The 16551-nt window shown below is 37.8% G+C and overlaps 1 protein-coding gene across 1 annotated transcript; it reads right to left on the reverse strand.

Moving 5' to 3' along the window:
• Nucleotides 1-1717: 1717 nt before the first annotated feature.
• On the reverse strand, nt 1718-5304 carry LOC104096856 (beta-glucosidase 12-like). Its single transcript, XM_070196466.1, has 12 exons — nt 5054-5304; nt 4892-4961; nt 4670-4728; nt 4484-4559; nt 4287-4364; nt 4089-4176; nt 3598-3969; nt 2953-3170; nt 2798-2829; nt 2598-2700; nt 2208-2307; nt 1718-2095 (listed from the first exon to the last, which is right to left on the reverse strand). Exons 1-12 carry the CDS (start codon nt 5201-5203, stop codon nt 1858-1860), a joined length of 1584 nt encoding a protein of 527 aa, XP_070052567.1. The 5' UTR covers nt 5204-5304; the 3' UTR covers nt 1718-1857.
• Between the last annotated feature and the right edge of the window lie 11247 nt (nt 5305-16551).

Below are 16551 nucleotides of genomic sequence, written 5' to 3' on the forward strand. Positions count from 1 at the left end.
TTTCCAATTCAAGTAAAAATCACTTACTCTCAAAAGTATGGTGAAAATCTCCTCCAAAATTACCTCTCACCGAGCCCTAAAAGTCAAAAATAGTAAAATTAATCCAAACCCTCGAAATATAATATTTTGCGAGTGATTTTATCATCTGCGGACAACTTGGTCACTTCTACAATGTTGTATCTGCGACAAAAAACTCACAGGTTCGAGATCACCTCAATCAAATGACTTTCGCTTCTGAAAATATCTTCCGCACCTGCGGATGCGCTTCTGCGCAAACACCCTTGTACAAGCGGTCCCACACCTGCGCAACAACAACGTAGATGCGATCAACCTGAGCTACTTCCAAACCCGCTTCTGCAAACAAGAACCCCACATAAGCGACTCCGCAAGGTGTGACGCACCTGGCTACATGTGCAATCGCACCAGAACCTGTTCTGCTCAAATTCACAAAAAATGCTCCGAAATTATTCTAAAACACACCCAAGCCCTTGAGATCCTGTCGAATCATATCAACAAGTTTGATTATATTATTCAAACTTATCCAAATGCTCAAAATACTACGAATAACATCAAATCTATGAATTGAAGATCAAAATTCCTCTCTTAACTTCCAAACTTTCCGGTCTGAATCATGCCTAAAATTTCGGATTCCAGCCAAACTTCATGCACAAGTTTCAAAGCACTAAATGAGCCTATTCCAAGTCCTAAAACATTAACCTTAGCACGATATCATTAAAGTCAACTCCCGGTCAAACCTATGAACTATCCAAACCTTCAAATTTCCAACTTTCGACAAATAGAGCCAAAACATTCAAGGAACCACCTAATCAAAATTTGAACATACGCCCAAGTCCAAAATTACCATACAAACCTACTGGAGCCACCGAATTACCAATCCGAGGTCATTTAATCAAGAGTCAAACCTTGGTCAACTCTTGTAACTTAAGCTTCCAAAAATGAACCTAAGTGTTCCAATTCACTCCCAAACCTTCCTGAAACAAAATCAACCATCCCCGCAAGTCACAAAATAATAAACAAGCGTACGGAAAATATCAAATAGGGGAACGAGGCTCAAATACACAAAATGACCGCTCGAGTCGTTACGCTATGCCTAAGCCTTCCCTTATGTTGACAAATCTGCTTACCGGGCAATTTCAATACTAGATTCACCTCACATAATTTTACAAAACTTCTTTCATATAAAACTCCTTTAGAATAAAAAATTCATCCATTAAAATTTACGATTTCGTTGATTCGGGTTGAGTCGAGTCGATCCTCTCATAACTGTCTCAATATTTATTAAATTAGAAATTAAAAAAAACTGATGTGGAGTAAAAAAAGTTGCACCGAAAAATTATAGGTTTTCCGGCAATTATGACTTTTGTATAAATAGGTGAATGTTTTTTATTTTTTCTGTTAGAAAACATAAGTATGTGACTTTGGTTTAAAAAGTCATACTTAGATGACCATTTGTGAAATTTTCCCACAATCTAAATTTTCTATAAAAATTATTAATACCTGTAATTGAGTTACAACTGACCGGATAGTATAAAAAGTTTATACCTACAGGCGACAGTAAGTAAATATATATATTTTGTGTAAACTCTTAGATAAAAGTATCTCACAATGTAGAGTTTTTTCGGCGCTCATCAATATTGACTTGTCTATTTTATAAAATGCAATGTCGTTTGAAATTACAATATGAGAGCATACGATCTCCAATCAAAGAATTCATCTACTGTATAGTTGCATTTTCACAAAATAATGAACAAATACATCATGTCTACAAACTAGAACCTTAGACTTAATTCCTAAAAAGAATAGGACAAAAGAAGTAAAGTAACTGAAAAATAGAGATCACATGTATGAACGCAAGATGCGTGGAATCCATGAGCTCATACGCCTAGGATAGTGAAGTTTAAAAGACTCCTTGTGAAAGTGTTTTCTGAACCAAAGAGCTGAATATTTGGGGTATCTCTTTAATCCATCAGTGTAATCCACATAGCACATTCCAAATCTTAACTTGTAACCGTCAGTCCATTCAAATGTGTCAAGAAATGACCAAGCAAAGAAACCATTAATCTTCACACCGAGCCTGCCAAGTAATTATAAAACAGAAATGTTTTTAGTCAAAATTCAAAATGTTAGTTTATGTTCTTGAAATGAATTAATTATAAAAAGTTTTTTAAGATCTTGTATGCACTTACTCTATGGCTTCTTGAACTGCCAAAAGGTGCCCACGATAAAAGTTCACTCTCTGACGATCCTTTATGGCATCTTTCATTGCGATCTTACGATCAGCCATTCCTGAAAATTCATGGAAATATTAATATGTAATAGACTCAATAAATATTAGAAGTTGAAGGTCATGTCATTTTTCTTTGCCCGAGCAAGTGTGTATATATACTCCCCATTTTGTTTTAATAAGATTATGAAGTTTAAGAAAGAAAGAAAAGCTTTTGACTCATGAAAATTATTTTGTAATTTTAAATATGTCATTATTTTTAATCGTTTCAAGAACATGCATATGAAGGGTAAATTCCGAAATTTAAAATTAAATTTCGTACAGTGAAAAGAGATGACAGAATTTGACATACCAGTCTCTGTAATATAAATCGGGGGGTCATTGTACTTTTCCTTCGTGTACACTAGAAGATCTCGAAGTCCTTTTGGATAGTCAAAGAAAAAGCTCACTGCAGTCTGCACCACACCAAAAATGTCTCGTAAATTATATAAATCTTTTTGATAATAATTTAAAATTTAATTTCAGCCTTTACTAGTTATGCGCAGAACTTACAGGATCCCCAATGGGTACTCCATCTCTTTCACCTAACAACAGAAGATGCAAAAACAAAATAAGTAGATATATTTATATACAGAGGAAATATTGAAATTTTCCTTATTTATTTTGTTTTCCTTGGTTCCATTTATTTCAATTTTCGAGTAGCTTACCTGTAACGTGGACATGAGGGTCTGTTGCACTGCTGACATTAAAATTGTTTGTGGCAGGGAGATGAGCTGCATAATTTGAGGTGTAGTAATTTAGTCCTATGAAGTCAAAGGACCCTTTCATCATCTTAGCTTGCTCCGCTGTAAAATTCGGTAGCCTTTCTCCCACAATTGTACGCATAATTGAAGGATAATTTCCATACACCAATGGATCCATGAACCTAAAGGAAATAAGATTTTATTGTTAACGATGAAAGATTTTGAACTTCAAATTAGTCTTGTACCTGTATACAAGCTATGATTGATTTAACTCATTAACCAAAAGCAGTGGTGTGGCAGGAAAATTACACTGAGTATATACAAAATTATATTATGTATATATTAAACTTTGAACATGCTTCGTAAAATTTCTGGCTTCGCCAATGACCAAAAGTATGTTTAGTAATTTTTGAGTTTAACTTCTATACACTTACGGTACGTCAATTAAAATATAACCACGGGGTAACCGTTTGTAAATAGAAAAAGAGATTAGTATTATGAAATATAAGACATCTTACCTGCTACAACAAGTTAAAATAGATTGATAATGTATTAACCATTTAAAAATGTCCGTCTACATTAGTTAAATCCGTCGTAAGTAATACTTACCATCCGTACATGAAGTCAATGTATCTTTGCGCTGCTTTGACATCAAGTTCACTATTGGAGTATGGTACCAACCATTGCGACACAAGTGTTATTCCTATCTCTCCCATTTGAGATTCTTGGTATTTCTCTTTGTATAGACTTACTGTGGTAGCGTGACAAAGAAGCAAATGGTGTGCCACAACATAAGGCTCAGTTGCGGAGTTTCCGTTAGCACAAGCATTGGATTGCCAAGGGGAACATCGACCAGGTGCAGAATTTCCTGAGTCATAGCCACCATTTGTAAAAATATAAGGCTCATTCATAGTGATCCAATGCTTCACTCTATCTCCGAATTCTTTGAAGCAAAGTTCAGCGAAGTCCACAAAATCATTCCTGCAATTTGAATAACATTCTTGCTTTTAGATTTAACTTTTTATATGATGTTATCACACTTTTTAAATAAGGTGGTCGCACAGTTCAAGAAAATTAAGGTCAAGTGATGAAGAACTTACACAACGAGAGGGCTCAGAAAGCCGCTATACTCATCTTCTAGTGTTTGCGGAAGATCCCAATGATATATAGTCACAAATGGTTGTATACCTGTTCATTTTTATACCCAATTAGAGGAGAAAGAGAAAAAGAAAAAGATCCAAAAAAGTTAAAAGGAGAAGGAAAGTACTATGATTGATTTTACAAATAAAAGTACAAACCATTAGATAGAAGCTCATCGATGAGGTTGTTATAAAATGCAATGCCTTCCTTGTTGACTCCTCCACTTAACTTGCCACCTGAATCAAGGACAACTTCTAAGCAAAAAGTGATAGCATTCTCGCCAGACATAATTATAAGTGTTTTCTTGAATCGATGATCTAAGTAATTGATTTTAAGATATGATCAATGGTCATACGAGGCAATATTCTTGACCATGAGATTGAAAATCTGAAAGCATCCAACCCCACAAACTTCATGAGCTTAACATCATCCTGTTACATATTTCCACAATCGAAAAGTCGGATTTAAATAAAGAAAAACCAAACAATTCTCGTCTTACTAAAAAGAGAATTACGAAATTGAAAAGATGAACATATGTTACCTTATACATATGATAAAAGTTATCTCCTACATCCCCGTTACTTCCCTCTGATATTTTTCCTGCAACGCCCAAGAAATTAAGACAAATGAGGATATATAAAGGTTGATTCTTGTCATTATCATAATGGACTATTCATCCAGTACATCGAGAAGAAAATAGACAACGAAAGAAAAGAGACAAAGAAATAGAAACAAAGAAAAAAATAGAAAGAAAGATGGAAACCTGGAAATTTGTGAGTGAAAGTATCCCATATACTAGGTCCTTTACCATCTTCATATGCTGCACCTTCATACTGAAATGGAGAGGAAATGAAATTTAATATAGAAATTCATATTGAATGAGTCTGAGGTTAAATATAAACTTGTATATGCTCTGAAAACCTACTTGATAGGCAGAAGATGATGCACCAATCAAAAAACCATCGGGAAAGCTATTGCGATTTATCGAAGTAGAGGCGATGCAATTGGCAAATATTGCAAATGTGCAGAGAAAAGCTAACTCTGCTGCAATTACTAAAGATCCTTTTATTGCCATAGTCTCTTCTAAAATTATTTTTTCTATATAATGTAATCAATTCGGATTTGAAATTCTCTAGCTTATGGTCTTAAGGCCAAGAATAGCTTGAGTTCATCTGAGTGCTTCCCTTTGAAGCTCACCTCTTTATATAGAGTTGCAAGTTAAACGTGTATTCAAAAATTAGAAAAAGTACGAAAAACATTACACGTTTTGTTTTGACTTAGGTACTTTTAATAGGGGGAGCCAACTACCAGGGGGTTAGATAGATGCACCCAACGAGAAGTTCTTTGATGGCGTGGGCAATAGGAAAGTGTTAAGAGAAACCAAATATTGACCCAAACAGTAATAAAAGAAAAAAGTACAACTGGGCGGTCAAAGCTAGACATACATGAGTTTCTTGATAACAACTGGATAATTGGCTGATTAGATCTTAACTTTCAGTTTTCCTTGCCACTAGGAAAAGGAAGTTTCGTAAAGGTCAAAATGGTGTGCTAACCTACGAACAATCAATCAACTGCTATTTCAAGAGTCCGTGTCATCCACAGAACAAAAGATGGAACACGCCAACAATAGCGTATCTTTTATTTAGTTTTTTAAAGACCTTTTTAAACCTTAATTAAAGAAAATGACTTATTTTTCCCTTACTTATTTTTGGACCCAAAAATTGCTAAGACATGATTTAATGGCTTTAGGGGTGGTCGATCATGACCGCGATCATGAAGGGCCGATTTAATATTAGTAAAACTTGAGTGTTAACTATTTTAGTTAGAAAAACTATATTTTCTCCCGCTACATCTGTAACGACCCGAGCAGTCGTTTTGAGCATTTGCACATCGCTCGGTGATTTAAGAGTATGAGTAGCTTTGTATGTTGTATTATGACTTGTGTGTATCGTCGGTTTCGATTTTTGGATAATTCAGAATTAGTTTGGAAGAATGATTCTCAACTAGGAAGCTTTAAGTTGGAAGAGTTGACCAAGTTAAACTCTTGAGTATTTGACCTCGTATCACAGTTTTGATGGTTCAGTAAGGTCCGGATTTGCATTTGGATATTTCTAGAAGGTTTCGGCACTCATTGGCGAAAGTTAGAAATTTGAAGGTTTGGAATATCCATAAGTTTGACCGAGAGTTGACTTCGATGTTATCGGGTTCGAATTATTGTTCTGGGAGTTGGAATAGGTTCGATATGTCATTTGGAACTTGTATGCAAAATTTGGGTTCATTCTGGATTGGTTAGGTTTGAATCGGACGCTTGGTTTAAAGTTTGAAGTTTATGAAATTATGAGATTAATCTTGATCAACGATTTATGATTTTGATAGTGTTATGTGTGATTTGAAGCCTCGAATAGGTTCGTGTTATATTTTGGGACTTATTTGTATATTCGGACGGGGTTCCGAGGGGCTCGGGTAAGTTTCGGGGTAATTTCGGACCAGTTCTAGGCCATTTTTAGCTGCTAGTAAAATAGGAAAAATAGGCATGTGATTCGCGATCGTGGAGGCATTTTCGCGATCACGCACGGGAAATGCTGCTATCACTGATCTGACTTTGAAAACTTATATCTTGCAATCTATAAGGAATTTAGAGATGCTCCAAATATAAAAGTTATAGCCCTTTGTGTCTAGTTTGCCCAAAATCAAACCGTTTGTAATTTGAAGTTTTGTACAAAAGGTTATGGCTAATATATTATAGGCTATCTGAGAAGAGTTTGGGAAGGGTTATGGAAGTTTGTTCAATGCGATCGCGGGGAAATGGCCGCGATCGCATAGGGTAAAAATTATCCTGGAAAATTTTGTAATCGCGATCGCATGGTGTGGGACCGCGATCATGAAGGGTAACCCTGGAACAGTGTATAAAGTACTCTATTTCGAAAGTTTCGGACTTTTTAGCATATTTTGAGCTATGGAGCTCGGATTGAGGCGATTCGTTAGGCGATTTTCACTACATGGATTGGGGTAAATATTTCCTACTCGGTTTTGATTATATTTCATGAATCCATCTTTGATTTTGGCATTTGATTGATGATTTTGAAAGAGAAATTGTGTGTGTGGGGGGGGGGGGGGGGAGGTGTCTAAACTTTCATAAAGTGAATATTTTTGAGTTTTGAACATTAATTCGGAGTCGGATTTGAGTGAATCTAGTATGGTTGGACTCGTAATTAAATGGGTTGTCAAATTTTTTGAGTTTTGTTGGGTTTTGAGGTGCGGGCCCGGGTTTGACTTTTTGGTTGACTTTGGGCTTTTGATTAAAGATTCGACCTTTATCGATTGGGTTTGCTTTTTTTGGCATTATTTGATGTTCTTGAGTTTCTTTTGACTATTTTTGAGCCGTTCAAAGGTAGGTACGCACGGGATGACATTTAATTTGTGAAAGTAGAATACGAGGCGGTACCTCAGCAGTTATTCTTGTTGATTGTTGATACCTTTCTATTACATCACATGTGTTTTGTTTGCATCGTTTCCTTGGCATTTTATTCTTTGATTTCTTTCGTGATGTCTTAATTGCCTTAGTTCAGTGTAGTTATTCTTGTTATATTTCTTCATTGTATTATTTTCATTATTTTTCATTATCATACTGTCATATACCTGTTCAGGTTTTCTTATTTATTCCAGTAGGGTCTTGACTTGACCTCGTCACTACTCTACTGAGGTTAGGCTTGATACTTATTGGGTTGTGTTATGGTGTACTCATGCTACGCTTCCGTACATCTTTTTATGCAGATCCAGGTACTTCTTATCAGCCTAGGCACCCGTGAGTCAACCTTGGATCGGAGACATCAAGGTATACATGCCGGTGTCCGCAGGCCTCGGAGTCACCTTCTATATAGTTCTATTTTATTTTCCTTTTTTATAGATACTATTGTATAGGGCTATTCAGTATATACTATTGTTCTGTTGAGTTGCGGAGTCCTTTTTATGATAGTCGTTGGTTAATTTGAAAGATTTATCATTATTTCAGCTAGATTTGTATGTTAGGCTTACCTAGTCTTATAGACTAGGTTCCATCACGACATCCTACGGAGGAAAATTAGGGTCGTGACAAGCTCACTAGCAACCACCGTTATTAGCAATACCTGGATCTGTATATGAAGTGTAGAGTGTAGTATGAGTACAACTGACACTATGTACTCAATATGTAGCTAGCTTAAGCTTAGCTTGAAAGCAGTGCTGAGGTTGGAAAAGTTAGATGCAAATTTTAACAGCTAACCAATAACAATAACAACATAATAATGGCATGTAAGGGAAAAAGCAGCTCAAATAATAATAGGTTCAACTCTAACACATTAAGAGGAGAAAAAAGCATGCTTTTCAGGTATATTATTCAAGGCATAGTCCTTTTCACAAAAATCACCTAGACATGGATTTGTCGAGATAAACTATGATTTCATGCTCAAAACATCAAATAGGGACATGAAATATCAATTAGCATGAGAAAAATACAATTTTATGCATGCATGTCGAGTACACATGCCAAAATCAATAACATCACAATTTAATTATTAAGTATACACAATCTCAGCACGTTCATAGTGCCTGGAACGAATAACCCACATTCATACTCTCATCACTCTCACGGTGGCTAGTACAAGTACCCTTGAATTATTGCACACACAACATCAGCACTATACGGGTACTTGACATAAGTTCCTCACTAAGCACATATGGTGTGCATGTACTCATAGAGCCCGAAGTAACATTGGTTATCACCTGATGACTCCGGATGGGGCTGATCCTAGCTCAAACGCTGATTGGATCAAAAGTCAACGATCATTATAACTCAGCCCAATATAGACCCTTGATGCAAGCGTTACCTCACTATCAATATCAACACAGCTCTATGGCCCAAGATCACTCATCAATCCCCTTAAGTCTCAATATTCCAATATATCATAGTATCAAAACAAAAACACCACACAGAATATACCGATATAGCACAACTCACGTCAAACCCGTGTCACGCATACAAGGACGCTAACAACATGTGAGAAAGAGTACATAGAGATAGAGATATAACAGGCAGATATAATATCACGACTAAAAAATATGACTAGGGCTAAGGCAAATAGCTCAACATAGGAAAAATAGGCCTATCATGTCTCAAACAGGTAAGCAATAATTAATACATGATTTCTAGCATTAATAATAGCTCACTTAGTCATACAAAAGTGTAGGAAACATGGTATCCAAGAGGCCTGACAGCAAAACAAGGCATATAATAGACCAAAATTTACCTGAATCATGAGTAACTATAGTGCACGCATATACGCTTATAACCTCGCATATGCATCACTGCCAACATATAAAAAAACATCATAGCCTGCAAGGAAATACCCTTAAGCAAAACCTAGGCAAGGTACTTACCTCGAACGAGCGAGACACAATACTCTAAGAATCCCTTGTCTCTCAAATCGGCCTCCTCACGAGTCAAATCTAGCAAAAACATAACTCAATAATGTCAAACAAGGGTATATGAATCAATTTCAAACGATAAAGCTTTATTCTTTATTTAATTTCTAAAAAGATAATAAAAGTCAACCCGAGCACACATGGTAAAAACTCAATTCAAGGGGTAGATCCCAACTAACCATAACCCCACGAGTCCAAATATGTGATTAGATTCAAAAATCGAGTCCAAATCGACTCCCAAATTCCCAATTTACATTATCCAAACTGTTGGCAAAACCCCCAAAATTTTCTTTCAAATTTCAAAATCTATGTGTGATAAAACCGTAGGAAAACAAGATATATTTTCCAATTCAAGTAGAAATCACTTACTCTCAAAAGTATGGTGAAATCACTTACCCTCCAAAATCGCATAGGGTAAAAATTATCCTGAAAAATTTTGTAATCGCGATCGCATGGTGTGGGACTGCGATCATGAAGGGTATCCCTGGAACAGTGTATAAAGTACTCTATTTCGAAAGTTTCGGACTTTTTAGCATATTTTGAGCTATGGATCTCGGATTGAGGCGATTCGTTAGGCGATTTTCACTACATGGATTGGGGTAAGTGTTTTCTACTCGATTTTGATTATATTTCATAAATCCATCTTCGATTTTGGCATTTGATTGATGATTTTGAAAGAGAAATTGTGTGTGGGGGAGGGGGGGAGGTGTCTAAACTTTCATAAAGTGAATATTTTTGAGTTTTGAACATCAATTCGGATTCGGATTTGAGTGAATCTAGTATGGTTGGACTCGTAATTGAATGGATTGTCAAATTTTTTGAGTGTTGTCAGGTTTTGAGGTGCAAGCCCGGGTTTGACTTTTTGGTTGACTTTGGGCTTTTGATTAAATATTCGACCTTTATCGATTGGGTTTGCTTCCTTTGGCATTATTTGATGTTCTTGAGTTTCTTTTGACTAGTTTTGAGCCGTTCAAAGGTAGGTACGCACGGGATGGCATTTCTAGAATATTATTTGGCTTGCTCGGTATTAATCTCGGCTTATTCGAGGTAAGTAACACTTTTAAACAGGGTGATGAGGGTATGAACCCCCGACTATACTTGTTATGTGTTTGGTGTTGAGGTGGCGCACATGCTAGGTGACAGGCATGTGGGTGTGCACCATGTGAATTATGACTTGATTGTTTTTGTGGTACTGTGTAGTGACCTAATCTTGTTTCTATCCATAAAATTCCTATGTGCTAGAGTAATCGAGTTGTGATCCATGTTAGAAACCATGTTTAGGCTATATGCTTATCCTGTTGGGACCCATCGAGGTCATTTTTGTTGTTGAGTTATTTACGTAAATTGCAATTACATACTATGTCATACTCATTCATTGCATATCATATCTCAGTCCATGTTATCATTTGTCCTACGTCATATTATCATTGCTTGAGCTGATTGAAATGAGATTTGTGAGGCCGAGAGACCGATTGTGAGGATGTTTATGGGATCATGATGCATGCTACAGTAGGCTTTATTGATTCATGCCATGATTGGCTTATATTAGCGGTTGGGCAAGATCCGCCCCTCTAGAGTCTGACTTACCAGCAGTGAGCGAAGTAAACTACTGAGTGCGAGTGTGAGTGCGAGTACCGTGCGCGAGTGCCGAGCGACTCTGAGGACTGAGTGCATGTGAGGATTGAGCGACTCTGAGGGCTAAGTGACTGTGAGGACTAAGTGACTGTAAGGACTGAGTGACTGGGAGGACTGAGCGAATTGATACTCCTAGAGTATGCATATGGTTTTATCACTGCGTTGCATCACAGTTGTCATGCATACTTGACATACATGCATAGAGATGCATTTCCTCATGTTGTACGCATTGTGACATTTATGACTTCAGATGTACATTGACATGTAGTCATAGAGATCTACTTTTCTCATGCCATCTAATAATGAAACATCTTATCTGTTGTTGAAAGTGTTTGGGAAAAATCACAGTTTACAGATTTACTCATATTTTGGTGATTTCGGTGAAAGATTTGGGTTTTATTGTTATACTTAAAAAGCATGCTTATTTTCTGGAACTTTGAACGAGCTGAGCATCATATCTTTGAGCTATTAATTACACTACTTTATTTATATTGTTACGAGTTTTTCTTAGCTGTTGGTGTTGGACTCTGACCATTGTCCAAGCTCGTCACTACTTTCAACCTAAGGTTAGGTTTGTTACTTATTGAGTACATGGGGTCGGTTGTACTCATACTACACTTATGCACCTTGCGTGCAGATTTTGGATGTTGATGTTGCTGCGTATGGTTGAAGCTGGCATTCAAGGCGTACCTGTGTTCCGGTCATAGCTTCCTCTTATTCTTGGTAGTTTTAGAATTATTGATTTGTTCATGTATAATTCAAACAGATAATATATTTATTTCATACCAACTTTGTAAACTCTAAATCTTAGAAGCTCGTGATTTGTACTACCAGTCCTTGAGATTTTGTATAAAAGCTCATTTATTTCATCATTTATTTTCTCAATTAAATCTCATTTGATTTGGTTGTTGCTAATTGGATTACCTAGCGGGTTGGGTTAGATGCCATCTCGACTAGTTGGATTTTTGGTCGTGAAAAGTTTGTATCAGAGCTCTAGGTTCATAGGTTCTACGAGTCATGAGCAAGTGCCTAGTAGAGTCTTGCGGATCGGTATGATGACATCCATACCTATCTTCGAGAGGCTACATGGTATTTAGGATAAACTCCCCATTTTTCTTTCTTTATCGTGCGGCATTGATTCAGCTTGAAGCGTATCGCTTTGAATTCCTTCCACTCACTCTTATGCGTACGTGAGCGCTCGGTATCAGCTGTGCACCGACGACTTATGATTCCATGGATGAGGTGCGAGATGTGTTTTCTGTGTGTTAATGATGGGCCAGTATGGAAGACTTGAGGCCGGGTTTTGACTGTAGCTTGAGCACTGTGATTTCGGTTATGTGAGTGCGTGCTTTTGGACCTATACTTCTGATAGTGTCCGTATGAGTATAATTTGTAGCTTGATGAGTGGTGGACGGCTATATGATGAGTATGATGTGACTGCGAGATCTGTTCGGATGGTTCGAAGGTGTTGAGAAGAGTTTGCTTAAGATGCGAAAAGGGCTATTGGGAGCCTGATATCTGTGGATGTGTTATACGTTCTGGAATTATGAGGATTTTGAGGGATTCTTTCATGTTATTTAGTTTATGGCACGAAGTAGATTTTCATGTGTTGTTGATGAGTTCAGACTCAGGAAGATTAAGTGTTTGCATAGTAGTTATGGCTGTGAAAGGGTATAGAGAGATGTCAGTTTGAGGCTAAGCAGGTGGGTTATCACATGCGGGGTAATCTACGGATATGTGATCCTTATGATGTTGTGTGGGGGCTTTTTTTTTCTACTAGTGGGTATAGGTGTTGTGATTTGAGTTTGGATTGGTTGAGAAAGTTGACCTGGATGTCACAAGGATGAATGCGATCTTAGCAGATGATTGGAGGTGTTATATGGTTTGTGTTACATGAGCTTATCAAGGATTTAGTTGAATCTCACTACAGTATTATGGCAGTAATAGAGTATGGGCATTGTGAGTCATCGAGTGTTTTGATATGTGGCTTTGAGCAAAGTAGGGGAGTCTGCTATCGACGATTTGATTGCATGGTTACGTGTTGTATGGGTTTCGGTCTGAGGCATACTTGTGGATCAGTCATGACTTGCATAGGCTGGTTTTGAGGATGGTATAAGCATGGAGCTTTCTGGACGCATGGTGTCTTACACTTTATGGGTATATGGGAGTCATGGAATGATTGAGTTGTTATTCGTGAAGGATGTAGTGCGCATGGAGTAGGAATTTGCTCGGTTGCATTCAGGCAGGGTTACCTCTTTGGGTGTTGTCGTGCTAATGGGGCACAGGTCGTTCGGCCCATTTGGGAGGTGCAAATGAGATTTGAGCAGAGTGGATGACTCTCAAAAAGGTTCTAATGAACTCAAGATTTATATGTGGCAATTGAGAATCTTCCAAACTTGTATATGGCTAGAATTTGAGATTTGCATCGGATGGTGTCGGGACTTGAGGTATTTCTATAACATTCTGGACTCTACATTTCAGTATCATAAAGGTAAAAGGAACAACTTTAAATTTGCAGAAGGTCTTTTTGGAGTGGGTGTCTCGATTGTGGTACTTTTGGGGTGCTTAAGAGGGAATACAATGGCTTATGTGCCTCAGGGCAGTGTGATTTTTATGCTAGGATCTCTTGTGGTGAGCTTTGGGTAAGGATCATGGTGTTCTGGCAGGAGAAGTGTAAACTTGAGGGTAATTCGGAAGGAACTCGGAGAAATATGACAACTTGGTAATAGGTTGGATCAGCACGGTAATGGATATGATCGGTTCTTTGGGTAGTTATGATGTGGTGAGTCTCTACAGATGTTTTGTGGAAATACTCTTCGGATTGGCGACCTGCGTGGCTTGGTTGAGTTAGAGGGATTCAATTCTAATGGCTTGGTTATGTGCAAATAGGTTTTGATGTGTTCTCGATGATTTCTGCCATAACTTGAGATGAATTTATCTATAGGTATGAGGGGGCATGTAGCGTGTTATGGTTTTATCCTGGATGGGATCAAGTGGAAGGTTTCTAACTGATCGGGTGTGTATTCTATTTGTGGCTCAAAGTTGATTATGAGATTCTCATATTTTTCATATGATGGCATGATAGATGGGGTGCACCCTGCGGGATTGAGATTTGCATATACAAGGTGGCGGTTCTATTTTGGAGGGATGGTTATGGGTTCTTAGACAACGTAGACAGTTTCATATGACTATATGAATGCTATTACTACTTTGAATTGCCTGAAAAGGGTGCGCATTTCAGAAAGGGCATTATGTTTTGACTTACGGATGCTTCATTGGTATTACGGTACTCGCCTAGTTGATCGATTGCTGAAATTCAGATTTTTGCTATGTGGCATGGAAGAATTATAGAAGTATTTCTCGTGGGGATGATTATGTATGATCGATGTGTTATTCATTCGAGTGGCAGGGTTGGGATCAGCTATAGTGATTCATATATTCCATGGATTTGGAGACTGGGAGATCTCAGAAGCAGATTATTTCGGGGTTGCGGACTGTGAAGATGTAGCCAAAGTTAGCTAGATGGTAGTACGTGCTATGGTTAGGTCATTGTAGAATTTTTGAGGGCTAATTATCCAATTGGGGATGATCAGAGTTGATTTGAGGGACCATTTTAGGCCCAATGAGGATATGTATTCTACACCGGGTCGGATTTGTTGACTCAGAACTGTTAGTGTTTAGGGGTGTGGCATTCAGTCAGAGTGGATCTTGTTCGTGTCCTGATATGTTCTATGTGTTACTCTTCTATGCTACGAGGGGTTGTGTTTTGTTGGTTATATGCACACATGATGTGGTTATGTTTGGGCCTTGTAGCGGAATTTGAGCGAGATGGTTATTGAGGAGTTGAATGGTTGATTGTGCCTTGGTAATGGTCTTTCCGGACTGCGGTATATTGTGTTACTTGCTTCTCCATGGTTATGGTCATGCACTTCGTGTACTTGATGTCGAATTGCATGTGGTTGAGCATTGTGGCTTGAAGTATTTCATATGACCGGTGTTTGGACGGGGTCCCGCATTGCAGCGGAGTTATGTTGAGCTATGATCTTTTGAGTTAAATTCCTGTGTTTCGGTTCTACTATGTGTGATGGGTTCGTAGCATTGCGTTTGTGGTGGCACTTGTTGAGCTTGTGGGACGGTTCTCTCATTTGAATCATTTTCCATATTTGAGTACATTTGAATTGTTGCTTATTGGTGCACGGATTGCATGATTTGTGGCTTTAGGTTGCAGTGGTGTGGCATGTCAATATAATGGTTGTGTCTGATAATATGAGGTCATTAAACCTAGAATGAATACTAGCGGATTTGATTACGATATGTTTGGAAGAATAATATCGGAAGTCAGCTTAGGATTTGGCTTTGGTTCTTGTTGGACGACAGAGTGAGCTCCATGAATTATCGATCTGATGAGTGGCTTTGAGTTTCTACGTGTTTCTTTCATCATCGACAGTATATGAAGGTTTTGACCAAGATTTTAGTTGATATGAGGTTTGTTATCGGTGTCGGGTTGGTTATCGAGCAGCTATTGCGGTCGGAAGTTATTTTTACGAGTATGCGAGTTGTGTGGTATATCATGTGATTGCATCTTGGTTTATGGTTATGGCTTGATACAGCTTGTTCAGACTTATACAATGAGTAGATGCGAGATTCGGGCCTTGTAAGGAATTCCGAATGTTGGAAATTGGGTTCTTAGGCTTACAGACTAAGGTTAAAGTAGTGATCTTCAGTTATGTTGTGTTGTCAGGCTTACATGGATTGGGGTGACGTGGGATCACCCCCGGGTACATGTATGGTAAGATTACACGGCGATTTGATGGCTTTGGAACGACTCTTGGCACGTTCGAGGACGAATGTATGTTTAAGTGGGGGAGGATGTAACGACCCGATCAGCCATTTAGAGCATTTGCACTTCGCTCAGTGTTTTGAGGGCATGGGTAGATTCGTATGATGTATTATGACTTATGTGTATCATCGATTTCAATTTTTTGATGATTCAGAATTAGTTTGGAAGAATGATTCTCAACTAGGAAGCTTTAAGTTGGAAGAGTTGACTAAGTTTATCTTTTGAGTATTTGACCTCGAATCAGAGTTTTGATGGTTCAGTTAGGTCCGGATTGTGGTTTTAGACTTGGACGTATGCCCGGATTTGCATTTGGATATTTCTAGAAGGTTTCAGCACTCATTGACGAAAGTTGGAAATTTGAAGGTTTGGAATATCTATAAGATTGACTGAGAGTTGACTTCGATGTTATCGGGTTCAGATTATTGTTTTGGGAGTTGGAATAGGTTCGATATGTCATTTGAAACTTGTATGCAAAATTTGGGTTCATT

Source organism: Nicotiana tomentosiformis, chromosome 2 (assembly GCF_000390325.3).
Source record: "Nicotiana tomentosiformis chromosome 2, ASM39032v3, whole genome shotgun sequence".
Classification (NCBI taxonomy): domain Eukaryota; kingdom Viridiplantae; phylum Streptophyta; class Magnoliopsida; order Solanales; family Solanaceae; genus Nicotiana; species Nicotiana tomentosiformis.